Source organism: Loxodonta africana, chromosome 25 (assembly GCF_030014295.1).
Source record: "Loxodonta africana isolate mLoxAfr1 chromosome 25, mLoxAfr1.hap2, whole genome shotgun sequence".
NCBI lineage: Eukaryota > Metazoa > Chordata > Mammalia > Proboscidea > Elephantidae > Loxodonta > Loxodonta africana.
In genome coordinates, this window is record NC_087366.1 from 16139787 (window position 1) to 16163952 (window position 24166).

Genomic DNA, 24166 nt, shown 5'->3' on the forward strand with positions numbered 1-24166 from the left:
ACCAATTCCTGTCTAGATGGTAAAAATCATCCACTACAACTATATCTTACCTCTATGCTATTTGTGATTCATACCAAGAAGATCGTTTTATACTCTCCGTCTGATTTGGTAGTTTTCAGTAAACGCTTACAATGACTAACCTTGTGTTCCTCTTTCTTTTCACATTAGGCCAGATGCCTTCCAGCTCGCTTCTCCTCTCTGATGATTTTCCATGTAGATATGCACCCTAATTGCTTTTCCTTCCAGTTAACATTTTGTACCCACATTTAGAATATTGGTTTATAGACTTGTGTTTCCCTGCGTACTGATTCTGCTTTCTCTCTTCTGTACGTGCTCTTTATTTGACAGGATGTTTTTGGTTTCTTCCACAGCCACAGACTCTGATTTTTGGTCATTCTTGACCACATTGGCAAGTCTCTTTGCCAGCTGTTATTATCTGGGCCAACGTTCCTTCAAGTACTGGCCCACAGACCATTTGCCTCAGAGATGCTGCTGCAAGAGATCTGGCACTGGGCCTGTATTTTTAACTTGCACCACATACAATTTTTATGCACACTGACATTTGAGAGCCCTGCTCTAGGCAGGTTCTTTCCAGACCAAGAGACATACACTCTGTCCGTCATTATAAAGTCTCCAGTTAAGTACTTCAAGCCAGTCTAGAGAACAACATAGGATTGTAAGGATGGTGCAGGACTGAGCAGTGTTTCATTCTGTGGTACATAGGGTTGCTATGAGTCAGAACTGACTCGATGGCACCCGACAACAACAACAAGAGAACAACAACAAAAAATACCTCTTTTTGATAATACATCAGAAAGTAGAAGTTGAGAAAGTTAACTGCTACCATTTATTAAGTGCCTTTATGAAATGGGAGATACTTTATGCCTAACACCTCTAAACTTCAATATCACTCTGCAAGTCCAGTACTATTATCCCCACAATAACCCTGAACCTCCAAAAAATTAGGCAGTCTGTCCAAGGACACACAGGCCATAGTTGGCATAGAATTTGAAGCAAAGTTGGCCTGACTCCAGTGCCTAAGATGGTTGCAATATACCATGCTAACTCATTTAACTGTCTCCTCTTGGCCAAAAATTGTTATTGTTGTTATGTGTGTTGAGTCAGTTCTGACTCATAGCAACAGGACAAAACAGAACAAAACAATGCCCGGTCCTGCGTCATCCTCATGATTGTTGTTACGCTTGAGCCCATTGTCACAGCCACTGTGTCAATCCATCTCGTTGAGGGTCTTCCTCTTTCGCTGACCCTCTACCTTACCAAGCATGATGTCTTTCTCCAGGGACTCGTCTCTCCTGACATGTCCAAAGTATGTGAGATGAAGTCTCGCCATCTTCTCTTCTAAGGAGTATTCCGGCTGTACTTCTTCCAAGACAGATTTGTTTGTTCTTTTGAGAATCCATAGTATACTCAATATTCTTTGCCAACACCATAATTTAAAGGCATTAGTTCTTCTTCAGTCTTCCTTATTCATTGTCCAGCTTTCACATGCATATGAGGCAACTAAAAACACCATGGTTTGGGTCAGGTGCACCTCAGTCCTTAAAGTGACCTCTTTGCTTTTCAACATTTGAAAGAGGTCTTTTGCAGCAGATTTGTCCAGTGCAATACATTGTTTGATTTCTTGACTGCTGCTTCCATAGGTGTTGACTGTGGGTCCAAGTAAAACGAAATTCTTGACACCTTCAATCTGGAGACCAGAAAAAACTACATCCAAGAACTGACTGAAACTGTTGGAAAGGAGAAAATACACAGCACGTACAAGTAGAGGAGAATGAGTCTGAGGGCAGGAAGACAGAAGAGAGGAGAACAAGCCTGCCACCAGCACACTCTTAGATGGAAGTAGAGAACTGAGTAGATCTGGAGAGTAGGAAGAGAAGGAAGGTCTTCTGGGGAACAAGGCAATTCAAGGTAAATTAAGGAAGAGCAGGGCCAGTCTGTTCAATTCCTTGCCAAGCATGGTGAGCCAATTCCAAGATGGTCTTATTCAGATATTTGTCTTCAAATTAACTACTCAGTGAAAAGATTAAGTCCTTCTTAAGGTACGTACTTTGTATGTGCTTTTATTTATAAATTAAGTGTTCATATTTGGGGAACTAGGGAAGAATACATTGGTTTATTGGAACCACTTAGAGAACTGATGATTTTAATCTTTTAACCAGCTGACTCAAATAAAATATGTCAAGAAGTAAATTATAATAATGTGATATCCTATTTAAATTCATTCATTCAATTATTCACTGTTGTGTATTGAATTGTGTCCCCTAAAAATATTTAAGTCCTAACCCCTATACCTGTGGATGTAATCCCATTTGAAAGTAGGGTTTTCTTTGTTGTATTAAAGAGACCATATCAGTGTCGGGTGCATCTTAATCCCATCACTTTTGAGACATAAAAGAGCAGATTAGGCACAGAAGCAAGGAACCACATAGATGGGGGAAGATAGACGCCATGCCACATGAAGATAGCCAAGGAACTGACAAACTGAAAATGAAAAGAGACAAAGACTTTCCCCCGTAACTGACAGAGAAAGAAAGCCTTCCTCTAGAGCTGGTGCACTGAATTTGAACTTGTAGCCTCCTCAACTGTGGCAAAATAAACTTCTTGCCCATTAAAGCCACCCACTCGTGGTATTTCTGTTATAGCAGCCCTGGATAACTAAAACAATCACTATTTACTCTTATTTGTTAAATATTTATTGACTACCTACTATACACTCAGAATTAAGCTGGATGCTGAGGCATGATGCTAAGCTAAATTGTTCCCTCTGTGTGAATGCCATTCATCCTTAATCTACGTGAGACTTTTTTACCTTCCTTTCAAGGCTCAGCTTAAACATCTCCTCATTTGTTAGGTCCTCCTCAATTATTCTCAAGCAACATTTAGTATATAAGTTTATTACAGGATTTATGTTGCACTGTAATTATTTGACTATATTTCTATCTCTCCCTCTGTGCATTCTTTAACTAAAGAAACTATGCATAACTTAGATCTATATTTCCAATGTCCAGCAAATAGCAGGTGTTCAGTAACTGTGGTGTGAATATATGAATGAATGAATAAATGAAAGATTGAAAAAGCAATCATGTGAATTAGAGAAAATTAATGACATACACATGGAGATCTTGAATAATTTTCTGCAAAAATCTTTGGCTGAATTAGTATAGTTCAAGCCTACAATTCTTAAATCTTTCTGATGGGTCTCCAGAGATCTGAAGTCTTAAATTCAAGGCCATATATACTTTCAAGTTTACCATAAGCTGTAATATTAATGGGGCATTCCACTGCCACCCAGGCTTCTTATTAAAGCACATGGGAGAAGATCCTGAGCCAAAGATAACTTCTACTCTCTCTTACACAGACAGGCAAGAGAATCACAGACAATGCTAAGGAACAAAACTGCTACTTCTGTCTTTTCAACAAAAGATATCTGTGGAACGTTATCAGTTAACAGAATACAAATAATTTAAGACACGAGGCAGTAGATTTATATATGGGCTCTATAAACAGTACGTCCTATTGGACAAACTAAAAACTTAATATGAGCAATTACAGCTACAATAATATAAAACATTTTCTAGGTTTTTTTTTATCTAGACTAAAATAAATGGTGGTTTCTTTTACTCTGTAATTCAATAAGAATGAGCCCACTATGTTAAAAGAAAAAGCCATAGAAATACTGTCAGCTAAGACGTGGAAATTCCATTACCATGCACACGCAGTTGAATGTGCTGTTGTGTTTCTCCAGCCGCATTGGTAGCCACACATGTGTATCTGCCAGCATCTTCCAACAGGGCTTTGGCAATCTGTAGAGCTCGACCAGAAGACTGTATCTAATTGGGAGCAGAAAGCATGGCAGCGTTTTGTGCTTTACACTTGGACTCGAAAACATTTGCTGAGAAAACACATTTAAATTTACAATCGCTAATTATATTTCCATGCCAATATCTTAATTACCTCTTGATACATTAGAGCCAGATCACTTCATCATACACAAAGGAAATAGACTAATCTGATTGAAAAGCTTTGCTTATTCATTGGAAAAGGCACAACAAAATAGCCTAAGGCAGCTTGCTGGTATAGTCATAAAACTTCACTGGATAATAGATTTCAGCACTGAACCTATGAGGTATGTGATGAAAATTTAAGTTATTAGAAAAAAAAATGTGGCCACATTTATATAACACTTCATAAATAGTTTTAAAACAACAATCTTTTTTGATTAAATGGTCATGGGGGCCAGAAAAACAACAAAAAGTTATAAAACCTGACGAATTGGAATGCGATACATTTCTCCCTGACTGATTTTCCTAATTTCCTTCATAAACCCATTGCAACAGGGTTCCACCATTTTGAAACTCATTATTCAGAAGTTACTCTTTGATTACTCAGCAGTTACTAATAGCCTCCAAAACCACAATATCCAGGGGCCTACTTAAGCTCATTCTTTCTTCCACCATCTACAGCATCTGGACCTGCTCCTTGAAACTCTACTCTCTGAGTGTCAGGGATACAGTATTCCCTCAGTTCTCATTATCTAACTTTCTTAGGAGATTCATTTGTAGAGTCCGCTTCTTTTTCCTGTCCTACAAGCAGGAAACCCATCTTCTTCAGAGGTTTTATCTGAACACGTGGCTTTGGTGAAAAACCCTGTGCAGACTCCCAAATCTACAGCTTTAGCCTCAGTATCTCTTCTGAGCTCTACATTTTTGTTTCCAAATATTTGTTGGATATGCTAGCACATGAAATCTAACACATCCAAAACTGAGCTCAAATGTTTCTCTTGTATCCATCCCTAAAACCAACTTCTCATTGCATGGTCCCAATCTTGCATAATGGTACCCACTTTCCTTCCAGTCTTAGGGTTTCAGAGCCTACTTTGACTCTCCTGTTAATTATACTATTGTATGTTTCTCAGATTCCCTACTTCTATTCCCACAGCCACAGTGGGATTGCAATACTGTCACAAGTAATGTTCCCATCTCAGCTGTCAATCTGTCTTGCCTACTGCTGCCAGAATAATTTGCCTAAAATGCAAATTTGATTATTTTACCAGTCTCTACTCAAATCTCATTCATGTCTCCCCACTTCGTCCAGGATGAAATCTAAACTCGGCATAGACCTCCAGGCTCACCACATTCTGACCCTAAATGATCTTCTCCCATGTAAACACCCACGTAACCTATTCTCCAGCTGCACCGTACTACATTAAGGAACACATTCATACATTTATATTCACCTTGGGACTACTGTGCTTGGCCTGTAAATGCCATAATTTCTTAAGACTCTGCACTAGGTAGATCTTCTATCCTTTTTCTTCTTACTCTTTATTCTTCCTTTGGGTTAACTCATCTGCGCCCATGGTTTCAAATATTACCTATGTGTAAATAGCCCACCAGAGCTCTATTTTGAGCTCCAGGACCCTATGCTCAACTATCTACCTGACGTCTCTATTACTTTATCTCAAAGTCCCCTCAACCCCCCAAAGTCTAAACCTCAAATCGTGGTTTTATCTTCTCAAACCTGTCCTCCTCGGCGTCTCCTTTCTCACTGAAATAGCATCACTACCCACGCAACTGTGTAGCTTAGATACCTAGGAGTCTCCCTTAACACCTCCCTTCCTCTTCATCCTTCATAAACAATCTATGACAGAGCACTAATAATTTAACTACTATATACCTCTCAAATTTATCCATACATCCTCATCTCTATGACCAGCATTGAGTCCAAATTTCTATCTTCTCTCTGTTCTAAACAAATGCCAGTATGTCCTAATTGGTTTCCATATATATAGTCTTCCTCCAATTCATTCTCCAGAAGGGGCCAGGTAAGTACTTAAAATGCAAACCTGATCATATCATTCCTCTCTTAAAACTTCAAAGGCCTCCCATTGTTTTAAAATAAAATAAATCATTAACATCACTTAAATGCTTAGTACCTGTTCTCTGGTCTCTACTTACACCATATTTCCGTTGCTCCCTGTTCCTCAGTTCAGAGGAACTCAACTTGCTTGCTTTCATGTCCTCAAGATGTATCCTGTTCTCTTTCACTATAATTTGTTTGCCCATATACTTCTCTGAAATACTCAGTTTTCTTCCATTACTTCACCTATTTAACTCCTTACTTATTCTTCAGATCTCTGCTCAGAAAGCTTTTTCTATGAATTTTCCTAATGCTCAAAGGTTTTCCTCATTATATGTTCTCATAGCTCTCTACATTTTCCCTTAAAATCACTCATCACAGTTTACGATTATCCTTACGAATGATTATGTGATAAATGTCTGCCTCCCAGGTAAAAAGTTGTTTACCTTCACTATGTTTGAAGGCTACATACTGAATCTTTCACTAGCATAAATGTGTAAGTTCCATCGGATTTGGAAAAGCAATAGTAAACGAGCAGATCCCCATCACTTCTACTGGGAACACAACTCATCACATTCTTCATTATTAAGAACTCACTGAAAGCAAAGATCAAGGCCACGTAAAGTCCGTTAAAACCCTTTCATACCACGGGCCTAGATGGCACGTCAGCCCCTTTTAATGCTTCCGGACCTCACAGGTAGTATGTTATTCTCATTCTAATGCATTTAGTGTCAAGGTGAGACCCTTTTGAAATGTGTGAAGCTCAGCAGACTGGAGTTGAAGCCTCACTGTTGTGTAGGTTGAGCATTCTATTAGGATGTGTTAGTTTTGTAACTAAACTCCTGGATGTGTTAGTTTTGTCAACCTTTGCTTTTCCCCCCCTTTATGGGTTTATTTCTGTGAGACAGGGCTTGCACACATAATTATGGCTTTCCTGTGTGATAGTTAGGAAGCTCTGATGGGTTTGTTTTGGTTTTTCTGTATCGTATTTGGAAAACCAGGGGTTCCCCATGTAACCTAATGGACAGGCACCACCAATAAATTATTTACCTAGTTCTCAGTGGCATACTGTTGTGACCCCAATACTCCTCAGCATGTTTTCTCCTTTTCAAAATGCGTGACTGAGAGCTTGACATAACTAATGCCATGATGTACCTATAAGTTTTTCTCCTTCCTCTGCCTGCCTCCTCCTTCGCGTACCTCTGTTAAAGACTTTGTTTTGACCTAATGTTAATGACTTTGTTCTTTATTTTAATTTGATGCAAATAAATTTGTTTTGTTCTGTCCAACCACCTATGACTTACAACCCTCCAAAGGAAAATCAGAGCCCAGGTGTCTGATATATATCTCTTTAGTCTGATAAAGAGTCTTTTGTCACTATGTTGTAATGAATAACTCCTCCAGCCAGGCCATCTGTAGTCAAAGACACTTCTAACCCTTGTAAAATCCTATATAAGCTCTAATGTAAAGTTGTTCTTTGGGACTCCTTAGAGACAGCCTGTGTTATTGCCGGGTTCCCAAGTGATGTATGCATCTCCTTAATAAACTTTCTCACTCTTTCTGACTTGGAGTATGTTTCATTGGCTCGACTGCCGCAGGGCACAGACCCTAATCGGGTAACACTGTCATGCCACAGTTCTGTGCCACTTGCCTCATTGGTGGATTGTATTGCCAGATCATATTTCTCAAAATCGGTATTATCAAACAAAAATTTAAATGCACACAATTAGTAAGCATGCATTCCAATACTGAAAAAACATGGCATCAAAAATGTTAACAATAATGGGGAAAAAATGTAGTAATGAAAGGGTTAACTAGATCCTAGTAGCAACATCTATTAATTCCAATTTTAAAATCTATAGATTATCCAGGATTGAAATCTTTTATCTTTCTATCTATCCAACTATTAACTGAACATGTACTCAGAGTTATGTGCCAGACTATTTACTATTCAGTATGAATAAAACACACGTGAATAAGGCTAACTGGATCTCTCCCTCCTGAAGCTTAAAAACTAGATCAAAAATGTTTTTCAAGACTTATTTCACTTGGGTTTACATAGGTATGACTTTACCCCCATCTTTTTCTATGGTGAACATATTGGGCATATAGTGGCTTATTACTGAACTATGTTCATCCATGAAATACTAGTTTTTCAATAGTTAAAACAAGCATAAACTAAAATAATAAAACACCAACCACCATGTTAAAATCACTACCACTGTTAAGGCTATTAAAGGTTTTAATTACTTCCATTCTGCAAATCAAAATATTAGGTTATTCTAAAAAAACTGTAAAGAAAACACATATTGTTCTAATAAAATTTCCACAAAACCTGCTCAACAGGAAAATCCATAATTAAGAAAGAAAAATGCAACGGAGCTTTCTCAGTTTGGGCTCAGTGGTATTCCTGCTTACTTTGAGGTTTCCTTGGGCAGTGTTCACAGGTTGGCCATCTTTTAACCATGTAATGGATGGATTTGGAATGCCATTGGCTATGCACTGCAGGGTGACTGGCTTGTATTTCACCACGGCTCTCTCAGAAAGGCCTGAGGACTTGATTGTTGGTGGAACTAAGTTTAAGAAAGAAAAAAAAAAAAGGAAAGGACAGAGGGAAGAAAGAAAAGAAAAAAACATAATAAATGGGGTCAAATGCTTAAAAATATGTATGCAAGAGCCTGAAACTTTAAAATTAAACAAATAGTGAAATAACTTCATTCCATGCATTAATTATATTTTTTAGCAATTTTAGAGATTACTGATCATTTAACTATGGATCTTTAATTCTCCAAAGAATAAGTAAAATGAATTACAGCTATTGCAATCCACATGTATGTTTGGTTTACATCTTTTGATATATATTTGATATATTTTCCTAGTCTAGAACTACCTCCTTAAATCACATGAGTTTCCAGCACCCATATTTATACTATATGACTCTGCCCCCAGGAGGGCTCACTGAACCCAGGATGGTAATTCAATATAAGCTGGGGCTGCCAGATTCCCTCTCTCAGGGATTTGAATTGATACCAAGAAGCAGGATTAGTTTATTCCATGATGGGACTGAAGAAATGGGAGGGAAAAAAAAAAAAAAAAACCCAGTGCACAGACAGAGTAAAGAATGAAGTTGACGTTCTCAGAAACCTCTTCTGATGGCTTCCAAACGGCTCTCCAGTTTCTGGTTCCAGTCCCTCCCTTCCCAAAGTCTGCGAGTGAGTAAGACATATAATACTCTGGCAAAGGATTACTTCTACCATTGGATTAATGTTATAACCTTAATGTGCCAGTTCTGTGAATGCACTTATTTGCCCTGAATTCTTCAATAACACCCTCAACCTCCATCTCTGGAAACTACTTTATTCACAGTCCCTCCTGTTTTGGCTAAACCCCTGGCAACCTCTTTTACTTCGTATCTGCTCTCTGCTTCTTCTATCTTATTTGTCCTCATTCCTCAGGCCCTGGTTTTCCATGCATAATACACTTCCCAACATTAAACTCTGACTAAATGCATTCATATGGTACCTCTTGGTTGAGTCCCTACATGTCAGTAAGGTGTCTGAAGATCTCCCATTATTTAACTCATATTCACTTCTTCTACACTACTGTCCAATATCCCAAAATGCATCTAAATTGTTGAGCTACAATCTGAATTAGATAATTAAACAATGCATAAATTAATTTTTACTTATGATGTTCCTGTCCCTTCTTCAGCGTACCATGAACAGTCACTTCAAATTCCTTCTTGTGATCCCCAGCAGTGTTTGTTGCCACACACCGATAAAGACCTGTGTCTGACACTTGAGCCTGGGCAATAACCAGTTTGCGTCCATTTAGTAAAATCTTGAATCCATCCCTTTCATCGACTGGCTGACTATCCTTTAGCCACCTATAGAAAAAAAAGCAAAAAGAAGTCTGAAAATATATTTTAAATTACTAGTTAAAAGTTGCTGTTGAGTTGATTCCTACTCATAGTGACCCTATAGGGCAGAGAAGAACTGCCCCAAAGGATTTCCAAAGAGTGCTTGGTGAATTTGAACTGCTGACCTTTTGGTTAGTAGCTACAGCGCTTAACCACTATGCCACCAGGGTTTCCAGAAAATATATACATATATACAAAATTCTTAGTTGTGTATCTAATTTCCCAGTTGCTCACTCTGTAAAACCAATTGTAAATGGGGAAGAGAAGGAAAAAGGAAACCTGGCCTAACACAGAAGTTCACATATTGTTGGATCCAATAACTGTGATTCGAAGGAATGTTTGAGTTCTCCACTCTTCTTTTACTGATTTTAGGCTACAGAAACAGGCAAATTCCCTTAAATATTACCCATTTCAAACTTTTAAATAATATTAACCAGGAAAATACGCACAATTCTCAGACATCTGTAAAATAAAATCCTGAAATCACAACAGTATTATGTTTTACATTTCTTATGAGAGTCATCACTTTCCGTTTAGCTTTATGACCATGTGTGAACATATCTTATTCTGATAGGAGTTCATGTGCACATTCTCTTCTCTTGTGTTTTGAAAATTAAAGAATGTTCAAAAAACATTTCGTGAATGAAGGAATGAGAAAAAAGAATCACTAAACATAAGTGCATGTTAAACTATTTTCCTATGTTTCATATATTTTTTTATTTAGAAGTTCACTAAACATTTTGGTCTAATATTGGCATGGCTTAATATCCTATCTGTATGAATCGAAAATGTAATTTTTAAGAACATATAACGGAATTCCTCTAATTAAGTAAATTTGGGTGCCCTATAAGGGTCAAGTAGACGTTACCCTGTACATGGAATATGTCTTTTTAAAAAGAAATAGAAAGAAAATAATTTCATGCAAATGCTTTTTAATGACACAGGACCTCTCACAAGGTAAGCTCTAAAACATTTAAATCAAAATGTGGGAGGTATTTAAAAACATACCAAAACCCTTACATGATAGTTGGTGGGGGTGAGCCTGTCACTTGACAATCTAGTTCCAGTAAGTTATTAACCATCACAATGAAATAAGATGTTTCATCTCCTCCTTCTACAGCTGGTGGCACTAGAAAACAAGGATGTAATGTACAATGAAACAAGTAGAAGAAAAAATACACCATTGCAGCAAGTAATATAATAGTAGTTTAGAAGGGTGGTAGTATCGTCGTAATCTGGTAGAAAAGGGGGATTTGCAACTCAATGGCAACCAACTGGTTAAATATTTTTTATTATAAACACTTGCCAGGATCAACAAATGTCCTTTTGATATATTGTGGATTTTTCTCCATTAATCTACTAGTATGGTCTGCTGATGCCCTGTGAATATGACATTTATTCATATTTTTATATTATCTATTTTTGTAAGAACGAGAGGGAACCCCCAAAATTGTGCCATCTATTCAAAAGCTTTCAATTATTAAGAAAGAAACAGAGGCTCAAGTTTGCAAGATGGCTCCCAAAGTTCAGCACCTAAGTTTCCTGTTGTCTAATTCAATGCTCATGACAGAAGACCATCCTGTCACTCACTGCAATCAGCTATTGTCATAGATATGAAAATTTATCAGTGCACTTACAAACACAAAGTATATCCATCAAAATTAGTGGAAGGTTTAGGCGAGTTTCCAGACCTTGGGAATTCCTGGGATAAAAACACCTCTTGGTAATATACAGTCCAGAGTTGAACAAATAACTAAACCTCCCTCGATATTGTTTTGTTATTCCATGAACAAAAAAGTATGTTATAAGCTAGTCAGATTTGCTATGAACCTGAGAAACCAGGCAATGACATTCTTATTTACCTAAGACATCAACTTCATACTTGATTTCCTTTTCTCCCGCCACACTGGTAGCCACACATATGTACTGTCCCCGATCGACCTCTAGGACATTCATGATTTCGAGTTTCTTCCCACCAGCTTCTATGCGGATGTTGTCATTGGCTTTCACAGGTACACCATCCTTTAACCAGGTGAGAACAGGAGGAGGGTTGCCAGCAGCTTTACAGTCCAGTGTCAGGGACTGGGCAACAATCACTTGCTTATTTAAAGGTGTGGTCAAGTCACCTTCAATCACTGGGGGAACTAAGTAGACAAAAGTATTACATCAGGCACTTTTTTGTGCAGTCACAAAATACATCCTACTGAAATAAAGGGGATATTATTTCTCATGTCGATTGATCGTAGGAACTATCTACATGTCCCTCTTCCTGTAAGCTGTTAAGGAAAGAATTTCTTAGTTCAACTGACCTGCAACTATTCTAATTATTTTAAGATATACTGTACTGTGTCCTCCTGATAAAGGACAAATAATGGAGACTGATCTTAGCGCTATCAACTAAGTTACCTACTCCATAAGAACCAAATGATCTAGATCAGGGACGGGTTAACCAGGAAGTATGGTGTGCACCAGCTTATAGTAGTAAGCAAGGTACTCATGGGCTTAATTGTGTTTACCTACTCATCTGTAGTGCATCGTGAAATGCAGGTAAAACTGTGCACTGTAGGTGAGTAAGTAAACACAATTAAGCCCGTGTGTACCTTGCTTACTGGGTAATCCATCCCTGGTCTGGATGCCCCAAGTGCCATAGAATAAGTGAGCCACTTTTTGCACACCTTAGACTTTATAAATATACATTTTCCAAATCATGGGACAAATTCTTCCAATTCCTATCCATGCATATTGAAAATGACCATTTCCTACAGCACTTTATTAGTGAACTAACTGGAAGTTAGCACATTAGAAACCATAGTGAGAAAGAATATAATTCAAACATATATTTTTCTTTACCATAGACATCCACGTGGAATGATTTTTCAGCAGTTCCAGCAACATTGGTTACACGACAGGTATATGTTGCTGAATCAGAGACCTGTGCTCGAGGGATCTGAAGAAATTGTCCTTTATCAATATAAAGTGCTTGTGAGCTGGATATGACTGGCTGGCCATCCTTATACCAGGTAATAGCAGGCACTGGAAGTCCCCGTGTTTCACACTCCAGTTTAATGACACTGTTTATCAACGCTGATGTCTCAGTGGTGACATTTCCTCCTTTAATACTGGGTGGAACTACAAAGGATTTCAGAACAAAAACAAATCTTCTAAGCTTCAGCATCTGCAGCAAAATCTGAAACGTTCTAGATGTTTAAATCACGCGTTTAAAGTGAATTCGAATTAAAGGGCCTACACAATGGCAAAGGTTTGGTTGTTTTTTTGGTTTAGTCTATGATTTATCTACTCATAATTAATTGCCTGTCTTATCAAAACAATCTTTATCATCCTGCTTTTGAGTTTCAGATTTTAGTAAAAGTAGAAAGTCACAGCTTTGGTTTCAGGGGTTCACGTAAGTCCAATAGGTCACATTAGAATAACTAAAAAGTTTATGTTTAACAAACTAAGCAAAACAAAATGAAACTCCACTTAAAGTAGATAGAAGAAGTTTGAAATCAGGCCAAAGAAACGAAAATGTGAATGTGGTACAATTGGACGCCCTCTCCCCAAGGAATACATAAGGTCTAAGTGCTTTCAGATCCAGCTACTGGTAATAGCTGTGGAGTTTTAAATTTTTGCTTCTTGCTTTTTTTTTTGGAACTGCTAAGAGCTCTTTCACTCAGCTTTACTCATCTAATTGGCTACACGTGTATTGTCCACAATTCAGCATCCTGCCTGGCCTCCCACATCACATGAGGACAGCACTGTTGGAAAAACAACTCAAGTGGCTTGATTCCTGCAACACATTCTTAACACGGTGATCCCAGAATTATGCTGTGATTGCAACAATTTAAATATTCAAATGGTATATGCTGATTTTGAGTCTTAATACAATTTTAATAAACTTTTTCTTTTAGAATGGTTTTAGATTTAGAGTCCTCATATACCTCACATCTGGTTTCCCCATCTTACATTTACTTGTACTGACATCTTACATTACGTACATTACATACAATTGTCACACCTAATGGAACAATGGAGCCCTGGTGGTGCAATGGTTAAAATGCTTGGCTGCTAACCAAAAAGTCAGTGGTTTGAACCCATCAGCCACTCCATGGGAGAAAGACGTGGCAATCTGCTTTCGTAAAGATTATAGTGTTGGAAACTCTATGAGGCAGTTCTATTCTGCCCTACAAGGTAGCCCTGAGTTGGAATCAACTCAGCGGCAACGAGTAATGGACCAATAGTGAGACATCATTATTGACCAAATACTGTATTTCATTTGAATTTCCTCAGTTTTTTAACCTAATGCCCTTTTCTTGTCTCGAGATCCCATTGAGGATACCACATTACATGTAGTTCCTACATCTCCTCAGGTTTCTCTACGCTGTGACAATTTCTCAGACTTTCCTAATTTTTCATGGCCTTAACAGTTTTGGAAGGCACTGCTCAAGTATTTTTGTAGAATGTCCCTCAATATGGGTTTGTCTGATGTTTTTCTCATGGTTATACTGGGATTAGTGGTTCTGGGGAGGAAGATCATAGAGGTAAAGTACCAGACTCATCACATCATATCAAGTGTACATATAATCAGGATGACTAATTACTGTTGTTGATGATTTGGTCACCTGGCTGAAGTAGGGTTTGTCAGGTTTCTCCACTGTAAAGTTACTCTATTCCGCCCCCCCACCCCCTTCTTTTAGAACACATTTTGAGATGGCATATTTTTAGAAGTGGCTGGGTGGTGCAAATGATTAAGCTCTTGACTGCTTGCTGAAAGGTTGGCAGTTCGAACCTGCCCAGAAGTGCCTAGGAAGACAGGCCTGGTGATCTGCTTCCAAAAGGTCACAGCCTTGAAAACCTTACAGTTCTACTCTGAAACACATGAGGTCGGACTTGCCTCGAAATCAACAATATCTATGTGAAAAGACATTTTCAAAGATAAAATTACATACAATCTCAAAACAGATCAGCATTAACAGCTTCACAATGCAACAGGTTTTGATGATGGTAAATACCAGCTTTGAACTCCAATTAAGTGAAGTATTATCCCTTCCCAAAATAATTTCATTGTTCTCATTAGTAGACTTGTATTTTTAATTTCGTTAATAAACCATTTGTGGAAATGTGTTTTCCCTCTTATTATGTAAGTACTCACTACATTATGTCCTTGCTTTTGCCTCACAGTCTGCAAAGCCTGAAATATTTATTATCCGGTCCGTAAAAAAAAAGTTTGCTAAACCTTGCAATTAATTCATATAAATTCAGGCCACCATTTAGAATGCTAAGAACAGCATTGTACTTAGGTTTTAAATTTAAATTTTGATTTTGTATTATGTCTTAGGTTAATCCGTAAATTACTGTATATCGAATTCTTGGCTCAGATTGCCAAATCAGCTGGTTAGTCTAATTAATTGACAGGAACATTAATAAAGAATGTAAGTTCAAAAAGTTTCTATCCTTTATGAATGTATCACAAATGAATAATACCATTTGCACTGAATCTTTTTAAAAGTTTATATTTATGAAATTGAGAAAAATTACTCAATTAGTGGTAGAACAATATATCTTTCACTGCTTATATTTGCCAAATAAATGAATATTTCACTTCTCATTTCATTTTAACTCATAGATACTTGCCTGAGAGCTATACTTCTGTTTGGAACTATAGATAAAGGTGACGGAAATGCTGCGCATTAAAATTTACTCCTGCGTGTATAGGCACAAAGAGTTTTATGCAACGTGGGAGGTTCTCAGGTCTCTGAAGCCCGTCTAGAAACCTCAGACTAAAAGCCATTGCTTCAGAACTACCAGTTGTGGATTTGCACGATCTCCCCATATGTTATTAAAAGCTCTTTTATTTCCTTCCTTTGTTCACATTCTTTCTTTTTCCTTCTTTCCGATCCCTCTCTTTCACGTGTATTTCTATCTTGCAGATGCATAGTTCCAACCACATGTTAAACCTGCTACCGTCGAGTCGATTCTGACTTATAGCGACCCTATAGGACAGAGGAGAGCTGCCCCATAGAGTTTCCAAGGATTACCTGGTGGATTCAAACCGCCGGCCTTTTGGTTAGCACTCGTAGCACTTAACCACTACGCCACCAGGGTTTCCATCCACATGTTAGTATGTTTATAAGGAAAATAAATAAATCAACTGTAGTGTGCAACACACTCAACGTGAAATCTACATAAATGTTCCTGACAGGTAACCAAAACATGGTATCTGTTATATATACATAAACCGATTGCCGTTGAGTCGATTCCAACTCATAGCGACCCTATAGGACAGAGTAGAACCAACCCACAGAGTTTCCAAGGAGCGCCTGGTGGATTCAAACTGCCAACCTTTTGGTTAGCAGCCATAGCATTCAAGCACTATGCCACAAGGGTCTCCTTTATATATATATGTGTGTATGTGTGTGTGTGTATACATATTCATCTCAAGGAAAAAAAAAAAATTCCATAAGTGAATAAGGTAAGCTTTTTTACCCACTTAGAGATACAAGAGAGGTTGCTAGTGAGGAAACCGTATTATTTCCTGAATTATAATACTCAAAACTTCACACTGTTACAATGCCTTTCATCTCAGACCATCCTGGAAGTTTTAATCATTGTAAAGCCCTCTCTTCTGGGTGCCTGAGCGCATCCTACAGATTAAACAAGAGGAACTGAAATAAAAGAACTCAATCGCATGGAAATAGGAGTCTTATGGAATCACCAAAATGTATTCATCACAGACCCTGGCAACAAAACAACAGTGTAGAGAAGACTACTCAGTTACTCAGAGAAAATACTGCACCTATTGTTTAAATGTCTGGCTCTGGCAGGAGGCCAATGGTAGTAATAACACTCTTGTTTAACTTGGATGCTTGTACAGATAATCTTTCAGTAATGCTACTCTTTTTGGGGGGACACATCTTTTTATGGCTGACTTCTTCCACAGGCTTCTATTTATAGATAGAAATGATTTAAAAACCTGCATTAAATTAAATTTCCTTGATTCAAGAAGGCAATTTGAGATTTATATAAGATACTAACATTAGAAAAAGGGGGAGACTTGGAATGGAGGTAAGGAATATAGTTATCGAGCTTGATCCTACATACATTTCAAGTTTTAATATAATACAATCACTATGTAGATAATGATAAATGATTAACATTTATTGAGCTCTTACGATAAACTAGGTAATCAATGTAAAATATCTAACCTTTGATCTTCACAATAACACTATTAAGTAGGAAATATTAATATCCTCATTTTATTGATGAGGAAACTGAAGCTCACGGGGGTTAGGTGATTTATCCAAAGTCACAAAGCTAGGAAGTAGCACAGGTTGGATCTGAACCCAAGTCTGTCATTTCTGAAGCCCAAGCTTTTATTAATCACTCAACCAGTGCTATCCAACTGAAATATAAAGTAAGCTACATATATAATTTTAAACTTTCTAGTTGCAGTGTGATGGATCACTTTTATTTGGCCTTTCTCACCACGGTTTTGTAAATCCCACCCCACCAAATGAGACTATGCAAATAAGATTCTCATGGCCTACTAAGTACACTGGACAGCCTACTAAAAATGCAAATAAGGTGCATGGAACCCTAACAAGTGGATTGGTTAGTTTTGCCATCCTACTGGGCTTAAAATGAGCCATCCCAGAGGTGAAAGAAGGGACTTCACTACCACCAAGAAAGAAGAGCTGGGAGCAGAGCACATCCTTTGGATATGGGGTCCCTGAGCTGAGAACCTCCTAGGACAGAGAGCTATAACATCAGACATGGTGCAAGACTGCAAGAAGCAGTGACAAGCATGGCAGAGAATTAGTAGTGGGAGAACCAGGAGAGGTCACAGCGGGCTTTTCCCAGCCTATGGAGTGAGAAAGCTGAGCAAGCACCCTCAGGCAGGAGGCTCACTGGTGGAGTGGGGTGCTTTTGAGCACTTATTAGTGGAGCTAAAGAGCTTTGTTACACTTGCCCCAGCAGGGCAGAGGCCGGGCCAGCCCAAGAAGTCTGAGGGGCCAAGGGGCTAAGGGCCGAAGGACTGGGGGCAGGGAGATCCCTGCCTGTGGGCACAGTCAAGAAGTGGTCCTTGCCAAGAAGCTGTCTTGACCGAAGAAGAACTGTATCCTGAATTGTAAACTGTTACTTCCCTAATAAACCCCATAACTGTAAGTATGGTTTGTGAGTTCTGTGTGGTCACTGCAACAAATTATTGTACCCAGCAAAGAGGTAGCGAGTGCTATGGGAGGGATGGCTGGTGTCAGAATTGGTAAAGAAATTTGAGACAGGAGGTATGTATGACCTCTGCCTTGTAAGAATCAGCCCTGGGTTGTTGATCTTGATTCTCCTTTTCCCTTATGAAGTTAGGGGAGATCAAATGCCACCACCATGCCATTTTTATACTAGTAGTGACACTAAAAACATAGAAAGAAACAGGTAAAATTAGCTTTAAAAATACATTTAACTTAATATATCTAAAATATCATCATTTCAACCTGGAATCAATACAAAAATTACTATTTCACATTTTTTATTCATATTAAGTCTTCAAAATGTGTGTATTTGATATGAGATATCTATCTGGAGTCCTCCTGACACAAAGGTTAAGTGCTCAGTTGATAATTGAAAGATTGGCTGTTCAAACCCACCCAGCAGCTTGCAGGAGAACCAAACCAAACCAAACCCATTGCTGTCAAGTCAATTCCAACTCATGGTGACCCTATAGGACAGAGTAGAGATGTCCAATAGAGATTCCAAGGAGCTCCTGCCTGTAAAATTTACTGCCAAGAAAATCCTATGGGGCATTTTCACTCTGTCACATAGGGGTCACTGTGGGTCAAAAACTGGCTCAATGGCAGCCAATAACAACATCTGGTGCTTATACTTAGAATACATCTCAGTATGGACTAGGCACATTTGAAATGCTCAATAGCCACATGTGGCTTGTGGCTACTGCATTGGACAGTGTAGCATTAGACCTTTCAATCATTTAACAAACTTTTCTTGAGAGGTACTGTGTACCAAACACTTTACTAGGAAATAAGGCGGTAGTATTAGAGCCCTAGTGGTGCAGTGGTTAAGCACTCGGCTGCTAATTTATAAGTCCATGGTTTGAACCCACTAGCCTCTTCGAGGGAGAAAGACATCACAATCTGCTTCTGTAAACATTACTGCCTAGGAAACCCATGGGGCAGGTCTACTCTCTCCTACAGGGAGACTATGAGTTGGAATCAACTCTACAGTGACAGGTTAAGGCTATAGATGTTTTTGTTGTTAGGTGCTGTCGAGTTAGTTCTGACTCATAGCAACCCTATGCACAAAAGAACGAAACACTGCCCAGTTTAGCACCCTCCTCACAATTGTTGTTAGGCTTGAGTCCAACATTGTAGGCACTGTGTCAATCCATCTTGTTGAGGATCTTCCTCTTTTTTGCTGACCCTCTACTTTACCAAGCATGATATCCTCCTCCAGGGACTGATCCCTCCTGATAGCATATTCAAAGTATGTAAGATGCAGTCTCACCATCCTTGCTTCTAAGGAGCATTCTGGCTGTACTTCTTCTAAGACAGATCTGTTCTTTCTTTTGGCAGTCCATGGTATATTCAATATTTTTCACCAACACCACAATTCAAAGGCATCAATTCTTCTTCAGTCTTCCTTATTCATTGTCCAGCTTTCACATGCATATGAGGTGATCGAAAACATGCGGTTTGGGTCAAATGCATCTTGGTCCTCAAGATGACATCTTTGCTTTTCCACTCTTTAAAGAGGTCTTTTGCGGCCAATTTGCCCAGTGCAATGCATCTTTTGATTTCTTGACTGCTGTTTCCACGGGTGCTGATTGTAGATCCAAGTAAAATGAAATCCTTGACAATCTCAATCTTTTCTCTGTTTATCATGATGTTGCTTATTGGTCCAGTTGTGAGAATTTTTGTTTTCTTTATGTTGAGCTGTAATCCAGACTGAAGGCTGTGGTCTTTGATCTTCATCAGTAAGTGCTTCAAGTCATCTTCAGTTTCAGCAAGCAAGGTTGTGTCATCTGCGTAACACAGGTTGTCAATGAGTTTTCCTCCAATCCTGAAGGCCCATTCATCTTCATATAGTTGGATTATTTGCTCGGCATATAAATCGAATAGGTATGGTGAAACGATACAACACTGGCACATACCCTTCCTGACTTTAAACCATGTAGTATCACCTTGTTCTGTCTGAATGACTGCCTCTTGATCTATGTACATATTCCTCACGAGCACAATTAAGTGTTCTGGAATTCCCATCCTCTGCAATGTTATCCATAATTTGTTATGATCCACACAGTCGAATTCCTTAGCATAGTCAATAAAACACAGGTAAACATCTTTCTGCTATTCTCTGCTTTCAGCCAGGATCCATCTGACATCAGCAATGATATCCGTGGTTCCACATCCTCTTCTAAATCTGGTTTGAGTTTATGGAAGTTCCCTGTCAACATACTGCTGTAGCCACTTTTGAATGTTTTTCAGCAAAATTTTGTTTATGTGTGATATTAATGATATTAAGAAACAACTGCAAACATCCATTAATAATTAGAACCTGGAATGTACAAATTATCAATCTAGGAAAATTGGAAATCATCAAAAATGATATGGAATGCATAAAGATTGATATCCTAGGCATTAGTGAGCTGAAATGGACTGGTATTGGTCATTTTGAATTGGACAATCATATGAGCTACTATGTTGGGAATGACAACTTGAACGGGAATGGCGTTGCATTCTTCATCAAAAAGAACATTTCAAGATCTATCCTGAAGTACAACGCTGTCAATGATAGGATAATATCCATACGACTACTAAGAAAGCCAATTAATACAACTATTATTCAAATTTATGCACCAACCACTAAAGCCAAAGATGAAGAAATTGGAGATTTTTACCAACTTCTGCAGCCTGAAATTCATCGAACATGCAATCAGGATGCCCTGATGATTACTGGTGTTTGGAATGCGAAAGTTGGAAACAAAGAAGAAGGATCGGTAGTTGGAAAATATGGCCTTGGTGATAGAAACGATGCCGGAGATTGATTGTTTGAATTTTGCAAGACCAATGACTTCTTCATCGCAAATATCTTTTTTTTTTCATCAGCATAAATGGCTACTATACACGTGGCCCTCAGCAAATGGAATACGCAGGAATCAAATCAACTACATCTGTGGAAAGAGATGATGGAAAAGCTCAATATTATCAATTAGAACAAGGCCAGAGTCCAACTGAAGATCCAATCATCAACTGCTCATTAACGAGTTCAAGCTGAAACTGAAGAAAATGAGAACAAGTCCATGAGATCCAAAGTATGACCTTTAGTATATCCCACCTGAATTTAGAGACCATCTCAAGAACAGATCTGACACGTTGAACACTAATGATCAAAGACCAGATGGGTTGTGGAATGACATCAAGGACATCACACATGAAGAAAGCAAAAAGTCATTAAAAAGACAGAAGAGAAAGACAAGACCTAAATGGATGTCAAAAGAGACTCTGAAACTTGCTCTTGAATGTCGAGTAGCTAAAGCAAAAGGAAAAAATGATGAAGTAAAAGAGCTGAACGGAAGATTTCAAAGGGCAGTTCGAGAAGACAAAATAAAGTATTATGATAACATGTGCAAAGGCCTGGATATAGAAAACTAAAATGGAAGAACACGCTCAGCATTTCTCAAGCTGAAAGAACTGAAGACAAAATTCAAGCCTCAAGTTGCAACACTGAAGGATTCTATGGGGGAAATATTAAATGACGCAGGACGCATCAAAAGAAGATGGAAGGAATACACAGAGTCACTATACCAAAGAGAACTGGTCAACGTTCAATCATTTCAGGAGGTAACATATGATCAGAAGCCAACAGTACTGAAGGAAGAAGTCTAAGCTGCACTGAAGGCATTGTCGAAAAAGAAGGCTCCGGGAATTGAAGGAATACCAATTGAGATATTTCAACAAATGGATGCAGTGATGGAAGTGCTCACTCGTCTATGCCAAGAAATTTGGAAGATAGCTACCTGGCCAACCTACTGGAAGAGATCCATATTTATGCCTATTCCCAAGAAATGTGTTACAACCGAATGTGGAAATTATCTAACAATATCGTTAATATCACATGCAAGGCTATAGTATTGACAAGAAAAACCAGGCCCTTCTCTTATGAACCTCACCTTCCTTGAGGAGAAACAGCCAATAAACAGACAAACCCCAAAATAAGCAATTACCTATCAAAAAGTGATATGTACTATGAGAAAAAAAGAACTAGGACAATGTGATAGAGAGCAATTGGGAGACTGCTTTGGATTGGGAAGACCCCTGTGAAGAAGTGACATTCTGAAGTATCTAAGGTTTCCTTGAGTGTCACTCTCGGTGGATGGACAGGAGGTAGGGCAGTGAGTAGAGCCACAGTTAACACAACTTGTCCATTGGATTCCATTCCTTTCTACTATATAAATCCTTGTGCCACGAAGTTCGTGAGCTTTCCTAAGGTGCCATTCTTAAAATAAAATGACCTTGGCAGTCACTTCCTACAGGGAACATGGACAATCGTGATGAAATGAGGGCTGTACAAACATTTGATTTATGTATAAGGTAACCAGTTAGAAAATACTTGACACAAGATCATACAAAAATCACCAGACAACTTGAAGGAATCCCTAAGCACTCAACTACTAGTCAAAAGGTTGACAGTTCGAATCAACCCAGAGGCACCTGGGAAGACAGGCCTGGCAATCTGCTTCTGAAACGTCGCAGCTTTGAAAACCCTATGAAGCAGTTTTACTCTGTACATGTGGGGTGGGTATGCACCATGAATCAGAATCAATTTGATGGCAACTAACAGCAATAATAAAATACTTTAAAACTGGATGCAACATTTTAGCCTAAAACATACTAAGGTAGGTTCTTTCTTCTCTTGAAATAAGTAGCATTCCAAATGTTCAGTAACAAATAAAAGAGTAGTTAATATTAGAGTTGCTGATTTTCAATTTATAACGGAAGTTTGTAAAAATAAAAAAATCACACTTACTGTGGACAGTCAGTTTTATATCCTTGGTTTGCTTGCCAGCTGCATTAGACACAGTACACTGGTAGCGCCCTTTGTCACTTCTTCGTGCATTTTTTAGACGTAAAACTTGTCCTCTCTCTAGAAGTTCAATATTAGGATCTCCCAAAAACAAAGGCCTGGAGAAAATAATATTTTTATTCTACGGATTTATTTTTATTTTATGTTTCCTCTTTTATCAATTCTAACAAAAATAATAAAAGTGAAGCAAAAAAATATGAATCAAAATTAATACAAAATACAGTGATGTGATAGGTAAATCCTATTCAGAAGAATGAAATTCTCAATCTACCTTTACTAATGGAAGTTAGGTAGTTATCATTTTGGGATGAAAAGTTTTACCATTTCAAATTTAAATTGTTTAATAATATTAATCAAAACCTTAAAGTGTCATTATCTGCTTCATTCATTCATCTTTTCTGGTTGCGTAGCCAAAACTTATACGATCATTTAGAAAAGACAAACTACAGGTTTAAAATTATAGTACTGGCAGTCCTCGGATTATGAAGGAGATCTGTTCCTGTGTCTTTAAGTCGAATTTGTAGGTAAATTGGAACAGGTGCATACGGTTCTTATCTAGCCTTACTGTAGTTCAAGAGTTAAGTGCTACGGCTGCTAACCAAAGGGTTGGCAGTTTGAATCCACCAGGCGCTCCTTGGAAAGTCTATGGGGCAGTTCTACTCTGTCCTATAGGGTCGCTATGAGTCGAAATCGACTCGACAGCACTGGGTTACTGGGTAGTTCAAGAAAAGGCTTGAAACCTTTTCAATGATATAGAAGCTGTATGTACAGCAAGTGGAGGTGATCGTGATAAAGAATTGGTTGTAAGCAGGGATTAGTTCAATCCTTTCAAAGTGAAGGCAAATTTACATAACATGAAGGGCAAGTCCAATTGTCCTAATTCTGATATATGTAACATGGGGACTGCCTGCAGAGTAGCTTCAGGTGAAGCAATACTATATTTAAAATAATTACTATAATATCTGGAAAAGTATTCACAATTGAATCAATAATTATTATCTACTAAGGCAATGATCATAAAATCTCTCTTTTAAAAAAATAGGTACTTAAAAATAGGTATTTAATGAATGCTTTTATGATCATAAAGACCGAACACAGCTTATATATAGTTGTCAGGAAGTCTTTTTCTACTATAATGTTATTGACACCTATAAAATTGTCACTTTGTATAATTGGCAGCAACTTTATTTTAATACTTGAAACATCATGGTTATTAAAGTCTGTGACAGCCTAAGAGTCATACCTTTAAAACTCATTTATCTTCTTTCAGGAGGA

At 38.1% G+C, this 24166-nt stretch overlaps 1 protein-coding gene across 1 annotated transcript in view; it reads right to left on the reverse strand.

The window, feature by feature from the left end:
* Positions 1 to 24166, reverse strand: part of HMCN1 (hemicentin 1) — a 551217-nt gene that overhangs the window by 197763 nt on the left and 329288 nt on the right. Inside the window, exons 30-36 of the mRNA XM_064276506.1 lie at positions 22835 to 22989; positions 12650 to 12928; positions 11662 to 11943; positions 10820 to 10928; positions 9597 to 9766; positions 8299 to 8453; positions 3728 to 3851 (exon numbers count right to left, since the gene is read on the reverse strand). Coding sequence (XP_064132576.1) covers positions 3728 to 3851; positions 8299 to 8453; positions 9597 to 9766; positions 10820 to 10928; positions 11662 to 11943; positions 12650 to 12928; positions 22835 to 22989 — 1274 coding nt within the window. The remainder of the gene's footprint in view (positions 1 to 3727; positions 3852 to 8298; positions 8454 to 9596; positions 9767 to 10819; positions 10929 to 11661; positions 11944 to 12649; positions 12929 to 22834; positions 22990 to 24166) is intronic.